This window comes from Melozone crissalis, unplaced genomic scaffold (assembly GCF_028551555.1).
Source record: "Melozone crissalis strain CALT ecotype California unplaced genomic scaffold, PUWL_Pcris_2 ptg000006l_1, whole genome shotgun sequence".
Lineage (NCBI taxonomy): Eukaryota > Metazoa > Chordata > Aves > Passeriformes > Passerellidae > Melozone > Melozone crissalis.
Window position 1 is genome coordinate 43,769,482 of NW_026535784.1, and position 19,251 is coordinate 43,788,732.

General features: G+C 43.7%; 1 protein-coding gene across 7 annotated transcripts in view; it reads left to right on the forward strand.

Annotated features, from left to right (window-relative positions):
* Window positions 1-14,893, forward strand: part of EPHA5 (EPH receptor A5) — a 192,867-nt gene extending 177,974 nt beyond the window's left edge. For 5 of the 7 annotated variants that reach the window (XM_054295779.1, XM_054295781.1, XM_054295780.1 and 2 more), the window contains 3 exons: window positions 478-671; window positions 3,618-3,773; window positions 11,979-14,893. In XM_054295779.1, coding sequence (XP_054151754.1) covers window positions 478-671; window positions 3,618-3,773; window positions 11,979-12,084 — 456 coding nt within the window. In that variant the 3' untranslated portion in view covers window positions 12,085-14,893. Of the gene's footprint in view, window positions 1-477; window positions 672-3,617; window positions 3,774-7,416; window positions 8,414-11,978 lie in introns of those variants that run through there. The other 2 variants (XM_054295775.1, XM_054295776.1) reach the window with 1 other exon arrangement.
* The last annotated feature ends 4,358 nt before the right edge of the window (window positions 14,894-19,251 follow it).

A 19,251-nucleotide genomic window follows, 5' to 3' on the forward strand; every position in this document is an offset into this window, starting at 1 on the left:
ATACAGTCAGACTTTTATTACTGTAATACAAATTTGTGGTCTAGCACATGCCTTTTCATTTAAAAAGAAGCCAACATCTGAATAAACAAAATCACTGCACTCCAAGAAGATGCCAGAAAGCCCTGTAGGCTCTTTTTCATGGATTTAGCATAGGCTTCAGGAGTTTCCTGGTATATAACATAGAGACCACAACTGAGCTTTGAACAAGTGCAACCAGGCAATCTGCCCCCCAGTTGCAGCAGTGCCTTGGCTATCTAGATTCATTTTGCAATGGCTAAAAATAAAGTTATTCAACACATCCCATGGGAAATATGAAAGACAGAGGGGCTCACTGAGTTTGCTTACTGAGTGTGCAGAGCTGGGGGGTGGCTGGATTTTTTGTGAGCGTATTGCTGATCCCAAAGTTCTGTGTTAAAGTCAGCTTGCATTTGGGCAAAAGATGAGGGGAAGAAAAGCCTTGTGTTTTGTGTCCTGCAGGTGATTAAGGCCGTGGAGGAAGGCTATCGCCTGCCAAGTCCCATGGACTGCCCCGCTGCTCTCTACCAGCTGATGCTCGACTGCTGGCAGAAGGACCGCAACAGCCGGCCCAAGTTTGACGAAATTGTCAGCATGTTGGACAAGCTCATCCGGAACCCCAGCAGCCTCAAGACCTTGGTTAATGCATCAAGCAGGTACAGACTCAGCCCAGAACCATTTCTCAGAGCAAGCTCCTTGTCTGAGCACCCACCCCTAGGGCTGGATTCCCTCTGATTATTTGGCCTGAGTGTGTGCTCTTGGGGGAATGTTCCTGCAGCTTTGTTATGTCCAGGGGAGTTGACTCATATCAACTTTTTCTGTTGCAGCCAAATGAGCAATTCACTCACCCCAAATGCAGTGCTGCTACCACAAAGAAAATTACAGTGGTCTGTCTTTCAGAAACAGGAGTTTCAGCAGTACTTTGTCTGTGACAAAACTATCTGTGCTCTACTGCAAGGTTAGAGAAGGCAAGGCTCGAGTGCACGAGCTAGATAGTAAATACTGCTCCAATTATCTGCCTGTTGACTTTATCTTGGTAATACAAATGAAAAGCACCTCTTGGGGAAACTCTTAGGATGTGCAAAGCTTATGGATGTCCAGGTACATCCTTCCACAACTATTCCCAGGCATGCTAGCCACCAGTATAGGTCGTGAGAGTTGTGGTAATTGGAAGAGCAGGTCTCTGGTTACCAAAGTACTGTACACAAACCCTTTGCTAAAACCACATGAAGTGAATAGAACAGCCAGTTTGTATTTAAACATGAATCTGAATAGCTACACAGCTACAAGTAAGATAAACACAATCAAGAAATAAAGCTGCACTTGGGAAGAAAGAGCTAAGGAGAGGCTTGGAGAGGCTTTTTCTATTTTCACTGTGAGCACACATTTACTTCCGAGCCATCAGTGTTGCTAATCACACAGTCCCTTTCAAGGTCATAAGGAAGTTATATATAAATATATATATAAATATATATATATATATATATGTATGTATGTATGTATATATGTATATTATTGCTGTTTCATTGACGGCAGTGGAGTTCCCCAGATTAACCATGGAAAAGGCCCTTCAGGAAAGTTTCTTCTCAGAGGAGGGATAAAAAAAGTTGTGTTTTCTTTAAACAGGAATGAGGGAGATAAAATTAGGTTAGACTGGTGGTATGGGCCAAAAGAGATGTACTGCTGTGAGCTTGTGGTCATTTGTCCCCACACCTTCCAAGTGAGCCTTGCACAGCTGCATGTGGCACATCTCCCCTGCTGCAGCTGGGCATCCCTCTGGTGGCATGGCCCTGTGCATGGCATTTCGTGCACTGAAAGAGAAGAACCTGAAATTTCTGTTAATTTTTAAATACAAGCTAGATCTGGTTCCTCAGGCTATTCTACATGTGCCATTTACCATCTGAAGAAGAAATTATTCTTATTAGCAATTAGATGTAATGTCAGTGCCAGCAAACCTGCAGGAAAAGGTTTATGACAGCATAAAATATGTGAGGTTTCTCTTTTTTCAACTCAGAACAGTTATTTTCCAGGCCTGTTACATGGTGTTTCCTGCACTCTTTTATACCAAACTGTTATGCCAGATGAGGAAAATAGGCAGGAAACCATTTCCTTGAGCTGGTAAGCGCTTTGCTGATGTTTTATTCCATGAATGGGTCCATGCAATTCCAAACCTCTCCTTTTCAGAACTGCTGTGGATATTTTTGATATGGATGAAGCACCTGAACAGTCAGGCTTTGGAGCTGTGCTTCCATTCTCATAGATTGCTGTGCCCAGACCATAGTAATTCCAAATGAATCATAATTTCAATATAGAGCAGCTGTAAAGGATTTTTTTTATATATGTAATGTGTTCTTTATGGAAATTCTCATTAATGCAAATAAGGGAGGAAGTCACTCTCTACATTACAGCGCGTGCTATGATATCACTAGGTACCTCCTGACATTAGTGATGAAAATCCACTTCTCATTATGATTACTTAGGAGTTTTGAATTTCTCATGTGTATAAAATGTTATGGGAAGCCATTATGTTCTTGGTACTGCAAGTATTCACATTTTATTAGACCCTTCAGCATTGCTATTAAATAAACAAATAATACTAATGTGCTCATAAAATATATGAAGACTCCTGAAGTGCTATAATAATATAATATCCCAGCTCTCCTTCCAGTTGAAAGTCTTTTAAGTGTAATAGCCACCATCAGAGGCTGACCTGGAAAATGTTTTTTTTACCTGTGGGTAAAGATCTTTGCTCAGGGCTGGTGTTAGCTGTGTGTCCCCTTTTACAAAGCAGGGAACAGATCTGGTTTCTTTCCTGGCTGACCTTGGACAAGGCCTCTCTGCTCTCTGCACATCATTAGTGGGGTGGTGGGCCCTGCTTGTGCCAGGTACTGTGTCAGTGCTCCAGCTGTGGTGAAGGGTTATTATTTGCCTGGATTGCTTCTTCCGTGCGTGGCATAGCCGAGCAGGGAGCAGTTGCCTGGCAGGCTCTGAGGGAGGGTGGGGAGCAGGAGTGTGCCTTGTTTGCAGGCTGGAACGTGGCTGGAGCGTTGCTGCTCTCTGCAGGCTCCTTGGATGCTGTCTCCATCCAAGCCCCCCTCCCAGGGACTCTGCAGGAGCAGCCCCTGGACTGTGTAATGCTCCCTGGACTGGGAACAGCTGCCTGCCATCGATGCTGCTGCTGGGAAATGTAATTTGGGTTTCAGCTTCCAGGCTCTGCACTGCCTTAAGTTAATTATGAGCTTTAAAGGTGGAGGAAGAGAGCAAAGCAGGAGTCATCAAAGCGAAGACTCTGAATTGGGAGTGACTGGGGGAGCCTACTTGTGGCCAGGAGGTAACTGGGGTGGATGCCACTCCTCTCCTCCTCTTTCTGCTTGTGGTGAGGACTGGAAATGGCAGGAGCTAACTCAAGAATGGGTGAGGTTGCAGGTGAAGTGCTGTGTTTGATACATTGCAGATCAAGCCTGCTAGGAGGATTTAGGCTGCAGCAATCACTGAAAACGGAGTAAAAGAATCATCTTTACCATAAAAAACTGCAACTTGAGTCATGTCGTGTATCTCTCAATACTGATTTTGTTTGCTTCTTTGTTTTTGCTTACCTTTAGAGTGTCAAACCTGTTGGTGGAGCACAGTCCAGTCGGGAGTGGTGCCTACAGGTCGGTGGGTGAGTGGCTGGAAGCCATCAAAATGGGTCGGTACACAGAGATCTTCATGGAGAATGGATACAGCTCAATGGATGCAGTGGCTCAGGTGACCCTAGAGTGAGTAGTGTCCAGATCATTTTCACCTCATTTCTTGGAATTGCAACGGGAGGAGGGAGGAGAAAGACAAATCATCCAAGAATATGTAAGGATGAGGCTGCAGAAAGGGAAAGCATTATCCTGTGTTTGCAGTCAGCAGTTTCCTTTACAGCATCTCTATTGATAACAAGTGCAGGCAAGACTAAAATTTACAATTACTACACTGGCAGCCAGTATTTTGTCTCCTTTACTCACAGAAATTAATGCATGAGTTTCTGTAATTGCCAGGCCATCCTCTTGACACACTAGCAGTTGATTATTTGGGATTACCAACAAAATAATCCCTCTACCCTACCAGTAAATGCACAAGTCCCTGCTGAGACAGCCTGGCTTCACAGCAGATGAGCTGGATTCACGGCTGATCTGGATATAAGCAAGTGAACAGTGAAGCCCAGTAAGGTGTGGAAATGGTACTCAGCATAACCAGAAATAGGTAAGAGCTGATGGCAGTGCAAGAGCATCAGGAACCCACAGCTCTAGAGGACAGGCTTCCTGAGCGAGACCCTTTCTTCTGAATGTGCCCGTGGCTTTTGCAGTGAGTGTGACTGCAGCTGAGGCAACAGCCTTCAAATGACTTGGTAAATGCCTCAGGGCTGCTAATTTGCTATGCTGCACCTTTAATTGCCTGCCTTGCTTGTGAAATTGTGTCAGTACTTTCCTGCTGCTGCCTGTGCTGTCTCAAACTCCCCTCCAAGCCTGCCTTTCTAGCTGGGTTAATTCGAGCTTAGCTTACTGCAGTCATTAAGGCAGAGTGGGAAGAATTGCACTCTGCTGCTTTGGAGAAGGTTGTGTCTCCTCTGACCACATGCAGATTGCCACTGCACATACAGAATTGCTTCTGAGGATTAAGAATAAACCAAGAAAAATTCCCCTACTCCACAGAACTGCAGCATTTCCTCCTGTCTGCCACAGTGCTTGCTGTGGAGCTCACCGCACAGCACAGGAGTGTGGGGCAGGTCAGTGACATCCCCATGGAGTTCAGTTTTCCATTACACACACAGAGGGAGTGCAGGAGCCTCTCTGCTCTCACTCTGATGTTATTTGCTCCACTCATACCATCAGTATTTGCCCCTTACACCTGGACTCATCCAGTCTTTTCTCAGACATTCACATGAAAACCCTGAGCTAGGGATGAAGTCCTCTCCAGCAGCTGTCTGGGGAATCAGGGTGCATGGATTCTTACCTGGAGCCTCTTTACAGCTCCTGGGACCCTTACATGTTGTTTCCCAGCCTTGTCCTGCAATTCTGTGTCACTTTACTTGGGCTTCTGAGGAGTCCACAGTTTAGACTGATAACCTACAAACATGGGCCAAGGAAGAGGGCATCCATCCCCAGGCTGGTCAGAGCCCACATGGCAGAAATAGCTAGCCAGAGGCTGAATGGGGAAAAGGGGGATAGGATGAAGTAGTAATTTATGGAAAAGAAAAACATTGGAGCATTCCTCTCCACAGTACTACTCCAATCTGATTACCAGAGCAACTTCTGGTAGAAAATGCAGGTTGTCTAAAATCCATCACAGATTTATTGCTGTTTGGCTTAATTATGTCATGCCAAAGAAGAAAATTAGGCTTCTACCATGTTCCTCTTCAGAATTTTCTGTGGTTTGAAGAGCTCTACATGAAAGGCTCAGAAGTAAAATGCTTTTGTTTGGGTCACAGAAAATGTTGACTTCAAACCCAAATTAGTGGCTATTTTCAACAGCAAATTAGAATTTTACTTACTTGTGTAACTTTAAGAGGGATCTTACTATCCCTCCTGCACTCTCTTAGCATGCTATGCTGCTGACAAAAGTATTCCTAACCTTCAAATTCTTAATGTGCAACATTTCAGATTATGAAATGTTAATTTCATAATTTGACTTTAAAATTTAACTTTTTTTCTATGTTTACTCTTTAGTATTCTGGAAATTTTAAAAATGTCCCCCCAAAATCTTTTCAGGTGATGCAAAAAGTGCTTTAAAATGTTTTTTTCTGATTGGCAGTGAACCAAGAAACCAATTACCTGCACAGTTCTATCCAGAAAGGCAAGTTGGTTTGAAAGGCTTTAAATAAGATTATAGCTGCCAGAGATGCTCTGACTCTCACCAGCTGCAAAGCTCCCTCACCATGTCCCAGGATGTCCTCTCTGGCACAAATGTCATCCCGCTGGTCCCAGTGGAGACAACATGTCTGAGCTGCTCAGCTCCAGCTTTCTTCTGGGCTTTTAGAACAGCAGAGCAGTGCAAAGGAGCTGATGCCTGGCAGCCTGGGGGAGATTTTGGGTTTGTTGGTTTTTTTTAAAACTGGAAGGAGGCATTTCATGGATCCATCTTCCATCTCAGTTGAAGCTGATAAAATGTTGAAACCTATTCCAGGTAGCTATCCATGTCAGCAGATAAATTCCCCCTGCTCACCCCAGCTGCCTGTGGACAGAGATTCTTGCAGAGATGCCTGCTTGGTTCTTCTCTGTCAGCCCACACACCTTTGCATTGCAGAGGTGGCTTGGCAAAAAGGCTTGACCCCACTCAGGTCTATTTTTGGAAAACCTGTGGAAGACTAATCAAAAGGCCAAGTACCCATCCAAATCAAAACTTCTCTCATCCCTCTAAGAAACAGTATAAAAAGAAAAAAACAGCAGATTCTCAGCTGTTGAATAAAGAGAAACCATCATAGCAGCTTAAGAGGAAAAGTGTCTTGTAATGAAGTCCTGAATTCAGTCTGATGTAAACTGGCAGCCTGCCCTTAAAAAATAAAGTAAGGGAGAAAAATGGCTCCTGTGGGCTCAGCTGAGACTCTCATGGATTCTGCAGAAAATAAACACCAGAACAAGCAAAGTTCTTTAAAGGTTGATATACTGAGAGGGGTTGGTTTTCTGGAGGTTTTAATTTTTTTCTCCCTGTAAAAGGGAGCAACAAAACATTTTGTACTCTACAAAGGAGAATTCAGGTTAAATGTTCCTTGTCATTTTTAATAGAGGCAACTGTTCTGTATATTCCAGAGCTGGGACTTGGGGGGATTGGGTGAAAAGATGATCTGAACATCTGAAAGTAGCTTGCTTTCCCCAAATGACATCAGTAAATCAGTCTTTACAACTTAAGAGGTTGCCTTCAAATATCATCCAAAATGATCTTTGCCAAATTCAAACCATGCAGGAGAGAGATGTAGAAATTAGGTGGTTAACTGCTGCCAGAAGAAGCAGGACAAAACATATGACAAATGTAAAGAATTTCTAAAATCTACTGAAAAAACCTACTAGTGCTGTAGGAGGAGTTGGCCATGACACTGACAGGACTCGTAATTGTGGGTGCCCAGCTTGTGGCTTCTTTACAGGACCTGGTTGCGATAGTTGATGTTCAGCTTTTTTTTTTTTTTAAAAAAAACCTCCCTCCCCTGGCATGAAAAGCAAAATCCTGATTACTATTCTGATTCTTTTAAACTGATGGCTTGATGCATTTATTCCAGAAAAGAGTAGTATTTGTGACAAATTTCTGAAAGCAAAAGATTAAAAATCTAAGATGGATGGATATCACCCCAAGTCCTAAGCTCTGCCTGCTTAAGCAAAGACCTGAAAATGTATGTGTTCAAACAAAGAGTGATCTCTACATTTAGCTCTAATTCTTGCAAAGGGATGAATCACCTTGTGAAAAGTGGAGCCTCACCCTCCACCCTCTCTTTCCAACTGGATATCAGACTTGAAGGGAACCTTTCCAGTGGACCAGACCTGCTCTTTAATCTTGTGGACCACCTAGTGACTTTGAGTGTGTCTGGAGCTCTTTCAATCCACTGCAAGAATAACTTTACCAGGACAATACTCAACAATAGATAGATCCATGACATGAGTTTCAGTCTGACCCTTGACTGGACCAATTACTAACCATGTGGACTACATATTTTCACCTTTTGAAAGATCTGTACTCACTGAATCTCAGGACACCCTGTTGTTTGTTATTAGATGAAGAGCTCTGAATATTTGTAATAATATGTGTTGTGTTGCTTTGCATTGTATATATTTTTCTTCTAAAATAAAATAAATTATTTATTAAAAGTTGTACTTGATGAAGAACATTTAAGAGTTCACCTGCTCTAGATGCTTATTCTTAACATAAAATCTCAGTCCTGGCATTTTGATGCTGTGTCTGCTTCCTAACAAATTCTCATCTTGTAATCAAGTAGAATGGGAATTATGAGTAAGAGCAGATGAACTCTTAAAACAAATTTTTTTAAGTCCTCATTTCATGCAAATGTCCCTAGCAAGCGGATTCCTCTCTCTTTAGCATCGTCTGAAGGTCTTTGAGGTTCTTCTTGTTTCCCCTCATTCAAACTGACAACTAACTAACTCCATGAGTAGTCCCAGTCTGCATGGGCAGCAGTAGTTACACCACATGCAGAAGAGTGGTGAGATCTGCCCTGGATGGGAGAGGAAATGCAAAATTCCTGTGGTAGGCTGGCGGCTGCTGACCTCGGAGATCTTTCAGGACTGTGGCCCTTTTGCTTGCATGACTAAACTGGCTGGTGAGGGGGTTGTATTTTGTGTGGCAATCCAGTCCTAGTCTACACTGTGTTTGGCAAACTGGTCCATGGTGTATAAGTAGTTCTATTTGTAAATAAAATGTTTTAAATCTATTTCTTACAACATGGAGACTGTGAATTCAACCCTTGCAAATGGAGGCTATTGCAGGGAAGGGGATTGTCATGGGCTTCCATGCAAGGCAGTGGTAAGACAGCAGCATGCATGCAGCTGTGCACAGGCTGCTTGGGATGAGCTGACACCAATTTTCCCCTTTATTTCTCGGCTTTTTGGTCAACTTAGGAAAGCCTTTTAATACCTTGTTGGCAAGTTATTCAAATTCCTGCCTGCTTTAATTTCCAGTCCTACATGAATGAAAGAAGTGAAAAGATAAACTTCCTCCCTAAAATAAGAATAAAAATCGTCTCATGGCTGGGGAGGCCAAGTATTTTGAAGCAGGGAGAGCACCCAGCACATGGGTGCACAGGTCTCCACTGCAGAGGCACGCTCAGAACCCAACACCAGGGGTCAGGTCACTTCCACACCAAGGAGCAGCCTGGATCCTGTGCCCGCGGGTCTCAGTTGTGCCTTTTCCTGCAGGGAATGCACATTTTTATTGTAAAGCCCCAGAGGGTGTCTGCACATCTCCTGTGCAGAGCTGAGCCCAGTGAAATTTCCATTTGGCTGCAGTAACAGGAGCCAAGGAGCTCTGGACTGGAGCTTAAAGGCAGTTGTTCTTTCAGCCCTTCAGCACAGAAGCTGTTGGGGATTTTTTGTCCCCAAACCAGCTGGTTTGTGCACCCAGTTCTGTTAAAAATTGTCTTCTGCCTTAAACTACTTTAAGTGCTTCAGCACTGGATGCATGGGAGAATGCAACGTGCTGTAAGCCATGCTTGAAACATCAAAATTAAAGCTCCTGCATTCTCTAGGCAGTTTTTAGAAAGTTGTCTTTGATATGTGCAAGGTGGCTTTTGAATAAAGCTGCTGATTTTTATACTTGGCAAGCATCTGGTTCAGGAGCTGTGTCTTCTGGTTCATCTTTGCTGAGGTGCAAGACCCCACAAAAGTGTTTTTCCCCTCTCTGAGGAGTCCCCCATGCTTTTGGCTGGTGGCTTCACATTTGAGAGGATTTGATATTCAAAAAAAAAAAAAAAAAGACTGAATCCCTGATGAGCAGTTAATGTATTGAAACCAGAAACTCTTTTTTCTTCTTTCTCTTTTGTAAATCAATGAGAAACTCCTCAAGGATATTGAGTTAAGGGGATTCAATATGGTGAGAAAAAAAGGCTGTGTAGTGAACTGGGTGGGGGGTTTATTGGACTGATGGGGCTGTGTGTGAAAGGCCAAGGCATGCATGCTTTTCTCCGAGTTTGAGGCTGTTTTTTTCCAGCATAACATGCGAGAGTGTCAGAAATTATATATCTGTGAAATACGTGGTACTGGATTTTCAAAAGAGCTCAGCTTGCACTTTAGATACCTGGAAAAAAAAAAAGCTGATTTTTCAAAAAGTGCCAGCAGAGCAGGACTCAGCAGGGGGAAGATGGATGTTGTCTCTTTTAAAAATCAGGTCCTATACTGTGTTGGTTTCAAGGGTTGGTTTGTTTTTTGGTTTCTTTTTTTTTTTTTTTGATCTCTGGTGTGAACTTCCAACTGTGCTGTGTACATAAAATAAATTGCATGTAACAATAGCATTACTTCATTTTCCTTCATTATTAAGATGGCTTGCTGAACTAGTTTCACAATTCAGTGGAGGCAGAAATGAAAGCATGTCCCCCTGAGAAGGTAGACACCTTTTGCAGGTGCTGCAGCCTTTTCTCTGCCAGGTAAGGAGCACTGCTGAGGTGTCTCATTGACCTCCTTTGCTCTGTGCCCCTTACGTTATGATTTCCCTTTGCATCATCAAGAAGCATTGCTGAAAAAGGTACAATAATAAAATTATGTGTTTAGCCTGAAGCAAAAAACTTGGTATTTTCCAAATCAAAAGGCAGAAAACATGACAGTCCTTGGAGAAGTACAGATGTAGCTTTTGGCTCCAACTAGTTTATGTGCTAATGTATTAGCCTTCACTCAAGACTGCTTTTTATTCAAAGCAGCGTTCATCTGTGTAATTTGTGAATGTGGAAGATTGGTTGTTACTTGCACAGGAGTTTCTGTCCAGAATGTGAAGCTGCTGAGAGAGGCACACCTCCGTGGGTAGCTCGTGTGAAAATGTTTTGGTGCTCCTTGCACCCTGTGCTCTCCTGCAGCCCAGCACGCAGCCCTGCAGTGAACTGTAGGCCAGGTTTGCAGTTGTGTCTCAGGTGATGGTTGGGCTCCCAGGTGTTGCTGGGGATTTCCAGCCTTGGCATGAATGCAGCAGTGTGGTTTTAAAAAGCAGCTGCGTGATCAAGAACACATCTCTGTGGCTTTTGGTGCAGAACTTTCTCCTAAAGAGTTGCACACAGGGTGTCGGCAGCTTGGGGATTCACAAGTGTATTGGCAGAACCATAAGGCACAACTTAGAAACATCTTTAATTCACTCCAGTGTGGAGGTAGAAAGTGAGGGACTGATATTTTTCTATCAGTGGAAGTCTTCAGACAAAACACCACATCTCTTATGGTCAACCTGCTTCTCTAACAGTTTCTGTGTCTTGGGCTGGAAACATGTATGCAACTGTCTTGATGCTTCTGCTGAGCTTTTATTCCTACAATTTCTTTGTTAACGCTTTTCTACCGAGTAAGAAATTTCTGCAATTACACTCTGCCATAACTGATGGCTTTACCTGGCTTAGAGATGTCATTGATAACCCAAGATCCTGGTGTGCTATCTCCAGGAGATGATTTGTCCCACCCCTGTCTTTGGATGGGATAAACTGTATAACCTGGAGGTGCCTCTTAATGCCATTCATGTGAATCACATGAAAGTGATTACCTTCATCTATACACCTGAATTTTGGAGGGTCGAGTTGATGACAATCTTTCCTCCTGATCCTGCATTTTACATTAACTGTCTTATTTTACAGCTTTCCTGTAGTGGTAGCCCAGTAGGCAGGATCAACACAAATGCCCTTGGCATCTAGAATTCACCTCTCCAAAGCAAAACCAAATGTGGGTTTATGGGAAGATTTGCAAAGACACAAGGGGGAGCTGCTTTGCTAATTCTTGTTGACTTTAAGGAGTCATCAGGATGGTGGCCGCGCTCGAGGCTTTTGCCATTTGTGTTTCTTTGGCTTTCCCTCATCTGAAGAGGAAGAAAGCACGGATTGACCTCACTCCTCACTGCTCATATCCAAGATCAAATACCAGCCTCTCCCATGAGAAGAGGAAACAGCAACATGGGCTTTCTTACCTGGCTTTCCTCTTGGAAATAGGACTTTTCACGCCTAGCAGAATCCTTGGCCAAACATGATGCTGGCACTGATGCTGGCACTTTACTGTCTGGCCTTTCTCCTTGGCCAGCGAGGTGATCTCATTCAAATCACATCACCTCTCTGAGGTGCTGTCAGCCATAAAAAAAAAAAAAAAAAAAAGAAAAGAAAAAAATTTACAAATGGGGAAAATGAAACCTGCCAACTAAACTTGGCTCTGGCAGTTGCCAGTGATAACAGGTAGGCACTGGCAGCAGCAGCAGCAGCAGCGCGTGCGGCGCGTGGTGTGCGCAGCGACGTGTGCCATGGAACCAACGTCTGCTTTCTCCCACAGGGATTTGAGGCGTCTGGGAGTGACACTTGTTGGTCACCAGAAGAAGATAATGAACAGCCTTCAGGAGATGAAGGTCCAGTTGGTGAATGGGATGGTGCCGTTGTAACACAGTTTTTAAAGTTGCTTCCTCAAGTGGGTCGGTCCTGCACTTTGTACTCTAGCCCTGAGATTTATTTTGACTAAAAAAAAACCAAGAAAAGATAAAAAGGGAAATTCAGTGGTTTCTATTACTGAAGGACATTGGCCTCTGCTGCAGCATTTCTAAAGCAGTGTTTGACTAAAGTTTTGCTTTTCTTCCTATTTGTGTCCTCATTTTCATGAAGTCAATGTAAGATGCATGGAACGTGGAAACGAATCTGCTGTACATGAGGTTAACCAGTCTCTTGAGCTTCAGCGGTGATGACAAGCCTTCCACCACGTGTTGTCTGTACATGGGAGGTACATATATATATATAGCACCTTTATATACTGAATTACAGCAGCACATGGTAATGCTTCCAAGGACTGACTTGAATGGCAGATTTTTGTGGCCGTTCATGGACTCCCAATAGCTGCAGTTTGCTGAAGTATAACTTCGAGTCTTACTTGTCTACAGAAGTGTATTGAAGAGCAATATGATTAGATTATTTCTCGATAGATATTTTGTTTTGTAAATTTAAAGAAAAGAAAAATAATGCTGTCACACAGCATTAAGTTATAGAGAAGACTAGCATATAAACATGTCGCTTGCTCCATGGCAAATACAATACAGGGTGTATATTTTGTTTTCCTCCTTCTGTGTTACCAAGTTCTTTTCATTTGCTCTTTGGGGAGGATGATACATGTTGAAGATGTATATACTGTACAGTTTGCTACTCATCAGGTACAAGATTGGGACTCTTTCCTTGGTTTGTTCCTTTTTTCCTCCCTCTTTTACTCAGTCTCCCTTTTGTGTTACCCCCATGCTTTGTATTTTTGCTGCAGTTTGGTTTGATCAACACATAAAGCCTTCAGGAGTTTTCATTATGTATATGAGGTAGAAGGAAGTTGCTTAAATAAAAGATGTTGCCCCCGCCCCCTTCCTTTACACCATGGGTTGAGGACATCCAGAAGAAGAGAAGTAAAATATCTGGTTCTTGATGGCCTCCAGCACCAACATGGCATCGATTTTTCTGTGTCCTGGCCAAAGGTGGCATGGGATTGCCTCTGCACAGGTGCTTCAGCCCAGTAGCCATCACCCAGTGCAGCCATCACCTCTGTTCCCGAAGCCCAGGAGAGAAAGCATGAGGTGGTTTTAGCTGGAAGGAGAGAATTTTGTTGTTCCTTTTCTGATGATGTTGGTTAAGGCCTGGGGCACAGTTTGGAAATGAGCCGCTGGAATCCAGTGTGCAGATTTTGTAGTATTTCCCCCGCAGTGGTGGGAGTGGGATTATTTTTGGAACTGTACTGTCCCAAGCTGTCTCTCAGCATTCTAGGCTTGCTGTGGACCTGGCCACTTTGTGACAGAGCACAGAGGGGAGGGAAGAGCAGAGCAGCCCGACATGGTCACAGCAATGGCATCCTGAGGGCAAGGAGATGCCATTCACCTGGGGCTGGCACAGCTCAGATCAGGACTTGGCTGTAGCTGGGGCTCAAAGTAGCCATTAAAGCCCATGGCTGGCACTTTCAGAGGGACCTGAGCGCAACCCAATCCCCTGGGAATCACACCAAGAAGTATTTTGGGGTTGTCCTCCTATTTTTATTGTAGATAGGATTAAACAGCACACTTAATTTGGTATTCATAGGTTGGACTTTTATTTTGTGAAGACTTTGATAAGGATTTTAAAACAGCTCAGTGGATTGCAAGGGTTTGTTGTTTCTGTAAATGTATTGCTTCCTTAGAGTTTGGATAGCATCTTGTGGCATCCCTCCTTAGCAATAATATCAATATATAGAGTTGCTGTAGCTCCCTTCATCCCCAGTGCTGCAGAGCCAAGCCCAAAGAGCTCAAAGAGCCAAAAGGAGGCCTGTGTCCTTCATGTCTCACAGAAACAGGTGTTGCAAGGCACCTGAAGCTGTTTCAAAGTATTTCTTTCATTTCCCCCAGCCCTTGGATGAGATTTGATACACAGAATGTTTTTTTTTTAAAGAAGAGAAGCACCTAGGAGAAGAGGTTGAGTGGTTTTTTCCTTAGCAGCAGGGCTTCTTCAGGCAATATTTTCCTGTCCTGAAATGGCCCCCTCCGCCTCTGCAACTGCTGAGTTCCTCAGGAATCAGGAGAAATAGGAGGGGAAAGAGCCACAGCAAGGCCTAACAAATCTTGATAGTGTCATTTCTCATCCCGTTGTTTCATTTTGGCAGCCACCAGACCACAAAAGAGGAAGAGGGTATCAAGACATAACAATTTCAGCGCGGAAAAGAGATTTGTCATATAATAAATAAGATTATTAGAGTTGTCAGCAGAAGAGTCTTGAGATTATTTGTGCCTCCCTGTCTGCAACACTTGGGAAAATACATGTAGGAAGACAGAAACAGCTCATTTCACCAGGAGGAATCGTTCGTTTGCCTGCATCCATCGCTGGCACTGAAATGCTGCGTGCAAATATGTGACACTTTCTGCCCATCTTCTCCACTCAATCCTGTCCTGTTGGCTCTGTGGGAGGAGTTGAACTTGGTCCTTTTTTTTTCCTGGGCTCTTAAAACCAAAATCCTCTTTTCATCACTTGTATTGCTGGAATACCTACCAGATTCTGGAGTAACGTTCAAAATGACAAACCAGTGGAAAACAAAACTGTTCTTAAGCCAGACTGCATTTGTAAATTGGGAACCTCTTCTTGCTTCCTCCAATAAATAAATAAATAACTTTTTCTATTTATTTCAAGAGCTGTTCTTGCTACACATCTCTGTATAATGGACCTTTTCTCGGGGCTAAAAATAAAAGGTTGTTTTAATGTGTAGGGTCCAAAGGTTACAGCTTCTATGTCCATGAGCAAATCACAGAGACAATGGAAGTTTTCAGTTCCCATCCAAAAGCTGCAAGAACTTTGTGTGTTGGTCGTGATTTTATGTATTGGGGTGCAGCAGAATGAGATGACAGCAACATTTGGCTGGTTATGTTCTTGGAAAGGGCTGTAGGTGGATTTCCTGCCCATGGTAAGTCCAAGCACTTTGCTTTCCCAGCTCACTACTGCTGCAGCTGAGACAACGGATTCAATTTTTTCCAGCATATTTTGCTGATAATTGAGAGGGAGGTATTTCAAAGGATCCAAAAGGTGGACAGGCTTTTATTGATACAGTTTTTCATTTTGGGAGAAGAAATGGCTTGTGTGGACTGACACCTTTTCATTGTGTAGCAACCACTTGGAAAAACTACTTCAGCATTAAAAAGGAAGACTGATATAAAAGGGAGAAAAATCAGTTTAAAATTTTATTTGTTCCTCCTATATGTTAATAGTGAGAAGAATAAAAAATAAAGGTCAAATTTTTTGTCTATTCAGTGTTGAATATAATGTAGAAAGTCCCAGTGCGCAAGAAATTGTGACTCCTTGGACTGCTGTGGACTTGAAATTAGATGTTAAGGCAGGTGTAAAATACATCAGTAGCAGTCTTAAGATTAACAGTTAGTTGCCAATCCTTTAATGTAATTCCTTAGTGCAGGTAGGGCAGGAGCTGGTGCATCCAGCGCTGCCAGAGCTGCAGTCTCTGTCTCAGCTCCTTGCATCAGTGTTTTAACTCATAGGAGGCTGTAGCATTGCTGTGTTTATTCCTCCCCTTTCCCCCTCTTTGGATGCTCTCTGTGCATTTTGTTTGTGTACATGGGGTTTTTTTGTAGTGTAAGATGCAAAATTTTCTATTTTTTCATAAAAATAAAAACCTTTGGCTAACAGCAACATCCAGTTGTGGATAACACGTACACTTGACCCCTTGACTTCCCACAAAGCATCAGGATTTCTCCCCATGGAAAGGAAATAAATTCTCTGTGTTTTTCTCTCCTAAATGCAGATTTGGTGCTACTCTTGTGGTCCCTGAGGGAAAGAGAGGCCTTTGGGTTGAGTGAGACATGTAGACCCACATGAATGCATCTGTCCTTGTTACAGGCTGTTCCCACTTTTCTCTGTTTTGGGGGGAAAACACATTTTTTATGCTAGTTTCTAGGGCAAAGGGCCTGCCAAAGCCCCAGATCAGTCCCTCACCATATATCCCTCAGAAAAAACTGGTTTTTGTGATTTTTTTTTTTCGTCCCAAGATGTGATTTTTCTCTGAGTTTTTCCTGGAGGGGCCCCAGCAAACCCATGACCAGCTGGAGCACCCACCACCACATCCCCTGCTCCATGGATTTGGGGGCATCCACATGCTCCAGAGGGGCACAGGCCAGCCCTAAAGAGAGGTGAGAAAAGCCACAGGTGGGAAAGGCCAAGGGGGAAAGACTGACCTGGGAAAGGTCTTAATGGAGGTGGTGATGGGCAGCCACCATCTTCTTGTCCACTGCTAGAGGACAAAGGGAAGAGGGGCAGATAAAGATACTGTCTCCTGACATGACAGGAAGCTGTGGCAGATGATGGGTAGTGGCCAGGAAAGGCATGACAGGCTGGGACAGCAGGGGAATGCTGCCTTATATATTAAAGGGAGCACAAGGTCAATTGGGTTAGCAAATTGAGGTTGTCAGCAGCTTGGATAAAATCCCTCTGGATTGACGTGCCAGTCCCCACTCTGTGTTCTCTTGTTCAGCTTGAGGTTGTCTGCTGCTGGACCACAACGGAGGCAGAAGCTGTAAGGAATCAGAGGACAGAGGGAAGAACTGTTAATTTGCCCATGCAGACAGCATCCTTGATAGCTTCATGGAGGCAGAGAGCCTGCTAAGGGGAAAATACAAACATGGGGAAACTTTCATTAAAAATCAGAGTTGGCTGCAAACTCCTTCCACAATGTTCCATCTTAAGTGAGAATTGAGGAATTAGGCAATTTCCATGAGTATTTGTGCTCAGATTGGCTTGGGACCAGCTCTTCAACAAATTTCAGATCAGCATTTGCCTATGATTTTCCTCTGCTGGGCTCAGACTGAGAAAAAGCACTTGCACTTCATGGCCACCAGCTAGTAAATTTACCTGCACAGAAAGGTAAGGTGCTTCACCTTCAGAGTGGGTCCTTAAACATATGCCAGGCTTGTTTTTGGGTGGTTCTTGTGCACAGCCTCTGTTCTGGTCCCTGAATCAATGCACAGCTGCATCTCGAGTCGCAAGCACCAGCTCTTGTGAATGCTTAACAAGCTGTGCTCAGGGTAATATTCTCTGCATCACTCTTGTTTGCAGTAAAGCTGAAACAAACTGCAAGGCAAGATGATGGCTGTGCTGGAGACATTACAGGGCAGCTAAACAGTAACTTGGACCTATTTTCCTATCCAGTAATATAAAAATGGGGCTGAGGGGGCTCTGAACCTCTCCCCTGCTGTGCCAGCCTGGAAGGGTTCAAGGCTGCAATGCCAGAATCCCCAGGGGATGCTGTGGCCTCAGGGCAGGAGCAGCGGGGAGGCTGCTCCCCATCACCCCATGAATCCGAGCTGCCATGCAGAAAGCAATGCAAGATTTATGAAGCTGTGAGGAGAAAGAGCGAGGGACTCTTCATGTATTTTTCATGGGCTGAGTTGCATAAATAGCATGCAATGCATAAACTGTGACTGGATACTTCCACAAAAAAAAAAAAAAAAAAAAAAAAAAAAAAAAGAGAAAAAAAGGTGGGAACCAGCAAGCAGAAGAGATGAAAGAATGAGATAGCTTTATTCAAGTCAACGGGGCCTTCTCAAAGTCACCCTCAGGTGCATTAAGAAGCAGCCAAAACAGCACAACCTCATCCCAGAACAATTCATCTTTGCTGGTATGTGGAGGGACATGGACCTCGAGGACTGGAGAAGGGCACACATCATTCTGCTTGGTAAAATGTGTGGGTGGTAGGAGAGAAACTACCTTATCCACAATGCCTCAGATGTGGTGGGGGACTTATGGAGATGCTAGGACAAACTGTAGTACCAGCAGGTGGGTCAGTGTAGAAAGTGAATGGCACTGGGGCATAGAGAGACAGCTCAGAGTGAGGCAACACTGGAAAAAGAGGATGCCACTGGAAGACTCAGTGCAGGGATGAGTGCTGAAAATGTGATGTTCCCCGTTGCAGTTCCCTCAGCAGGTGCATGTGTGCTTCCAAGTGTGCAGTTTTAATAATGCATCTGCTGACAGAGCTTAAATTTCATGTACATGAAGATAGGTATCAAAACAATCTCAGGCTGAGATTGGGGAGGAAAAGGGAGCCAGAGCAGCATGGGGGCCAGCAGAAAGCTTTGCCATTTTGCAGCCATGATAGCAGACCAGGGTATGTTTGCAGTTACTGCATGCCATAGGATTTCCAGGGGACAAAAGTCTTGGAGAAACAGGTGTGAAGCGTGCAATGCCCACTGAACACACTCACTGTCTCTATAATATGACTGCCTGTAGGATAATCTGGTGCAATTCCTTTGGGAGCCGCTGGATGTTGGTGGCTGCAGGCCCCAACAATAAATGACCTTTGACAGCCCATTAACATATGGCTCATTATTTTCCTCCCATAAAGTCCTGTGAGCCAGCCATGGAGGTGACTTCTTACTCCTTCATTTCCTCACTTCTAGCTGGGGTCAGCTCAGTTACTCATAGCATCAGCTGTGGTAATATCCAGCAAATTGAGTGTAAGAAAAGGAGATGCTTTCTTACACTGGTGTGCTGCTTTCATAACCCATTAACAGCTCTAACCAGGTTTTTTTGACCCCAGAACTCTTCAAGCTCTCCCTTAAATGGCCAGCGGACGCATTTGTGCTGGTGAAGATGACTTATTTCTCTCAAAGCTTATTTTTTAACTACAAAACCAAAGGAAAAATCTTTCAAGCTGAAAAAAGAAAAAAGCAGAAAAACTGTGAGATAGGCTGCCTGCCGTTTTCTTGGTTTGCTCCCACTAAAGACCATATTTATTACAAGAAAATAGAAACCCTATGGATTTCTCTTCTGAGGTCTGTGTTTCAAGCTTGACATTTAAACATGAAACCACAGGCTCTAAAATTTAATCATTTGCTCCTCAAGAAATATGATGTGTGGAGCTGCTGAGAAAAAGGGCATGCAAGGTAAAAATATTTCATTGGGAGAAAAGGAAGAAGGTAGGGAAATTACATGTTCATTTAAAAGGAAAAAAAAAAAAAAAGAAAGAAAAACAAGATAGGGAGCAGCCTCTCCCATCCAGTGGGCAAAATGCATCCTGTGGTCCCTTTCCATGAGATGTGTTGGAACATGGAATATATATA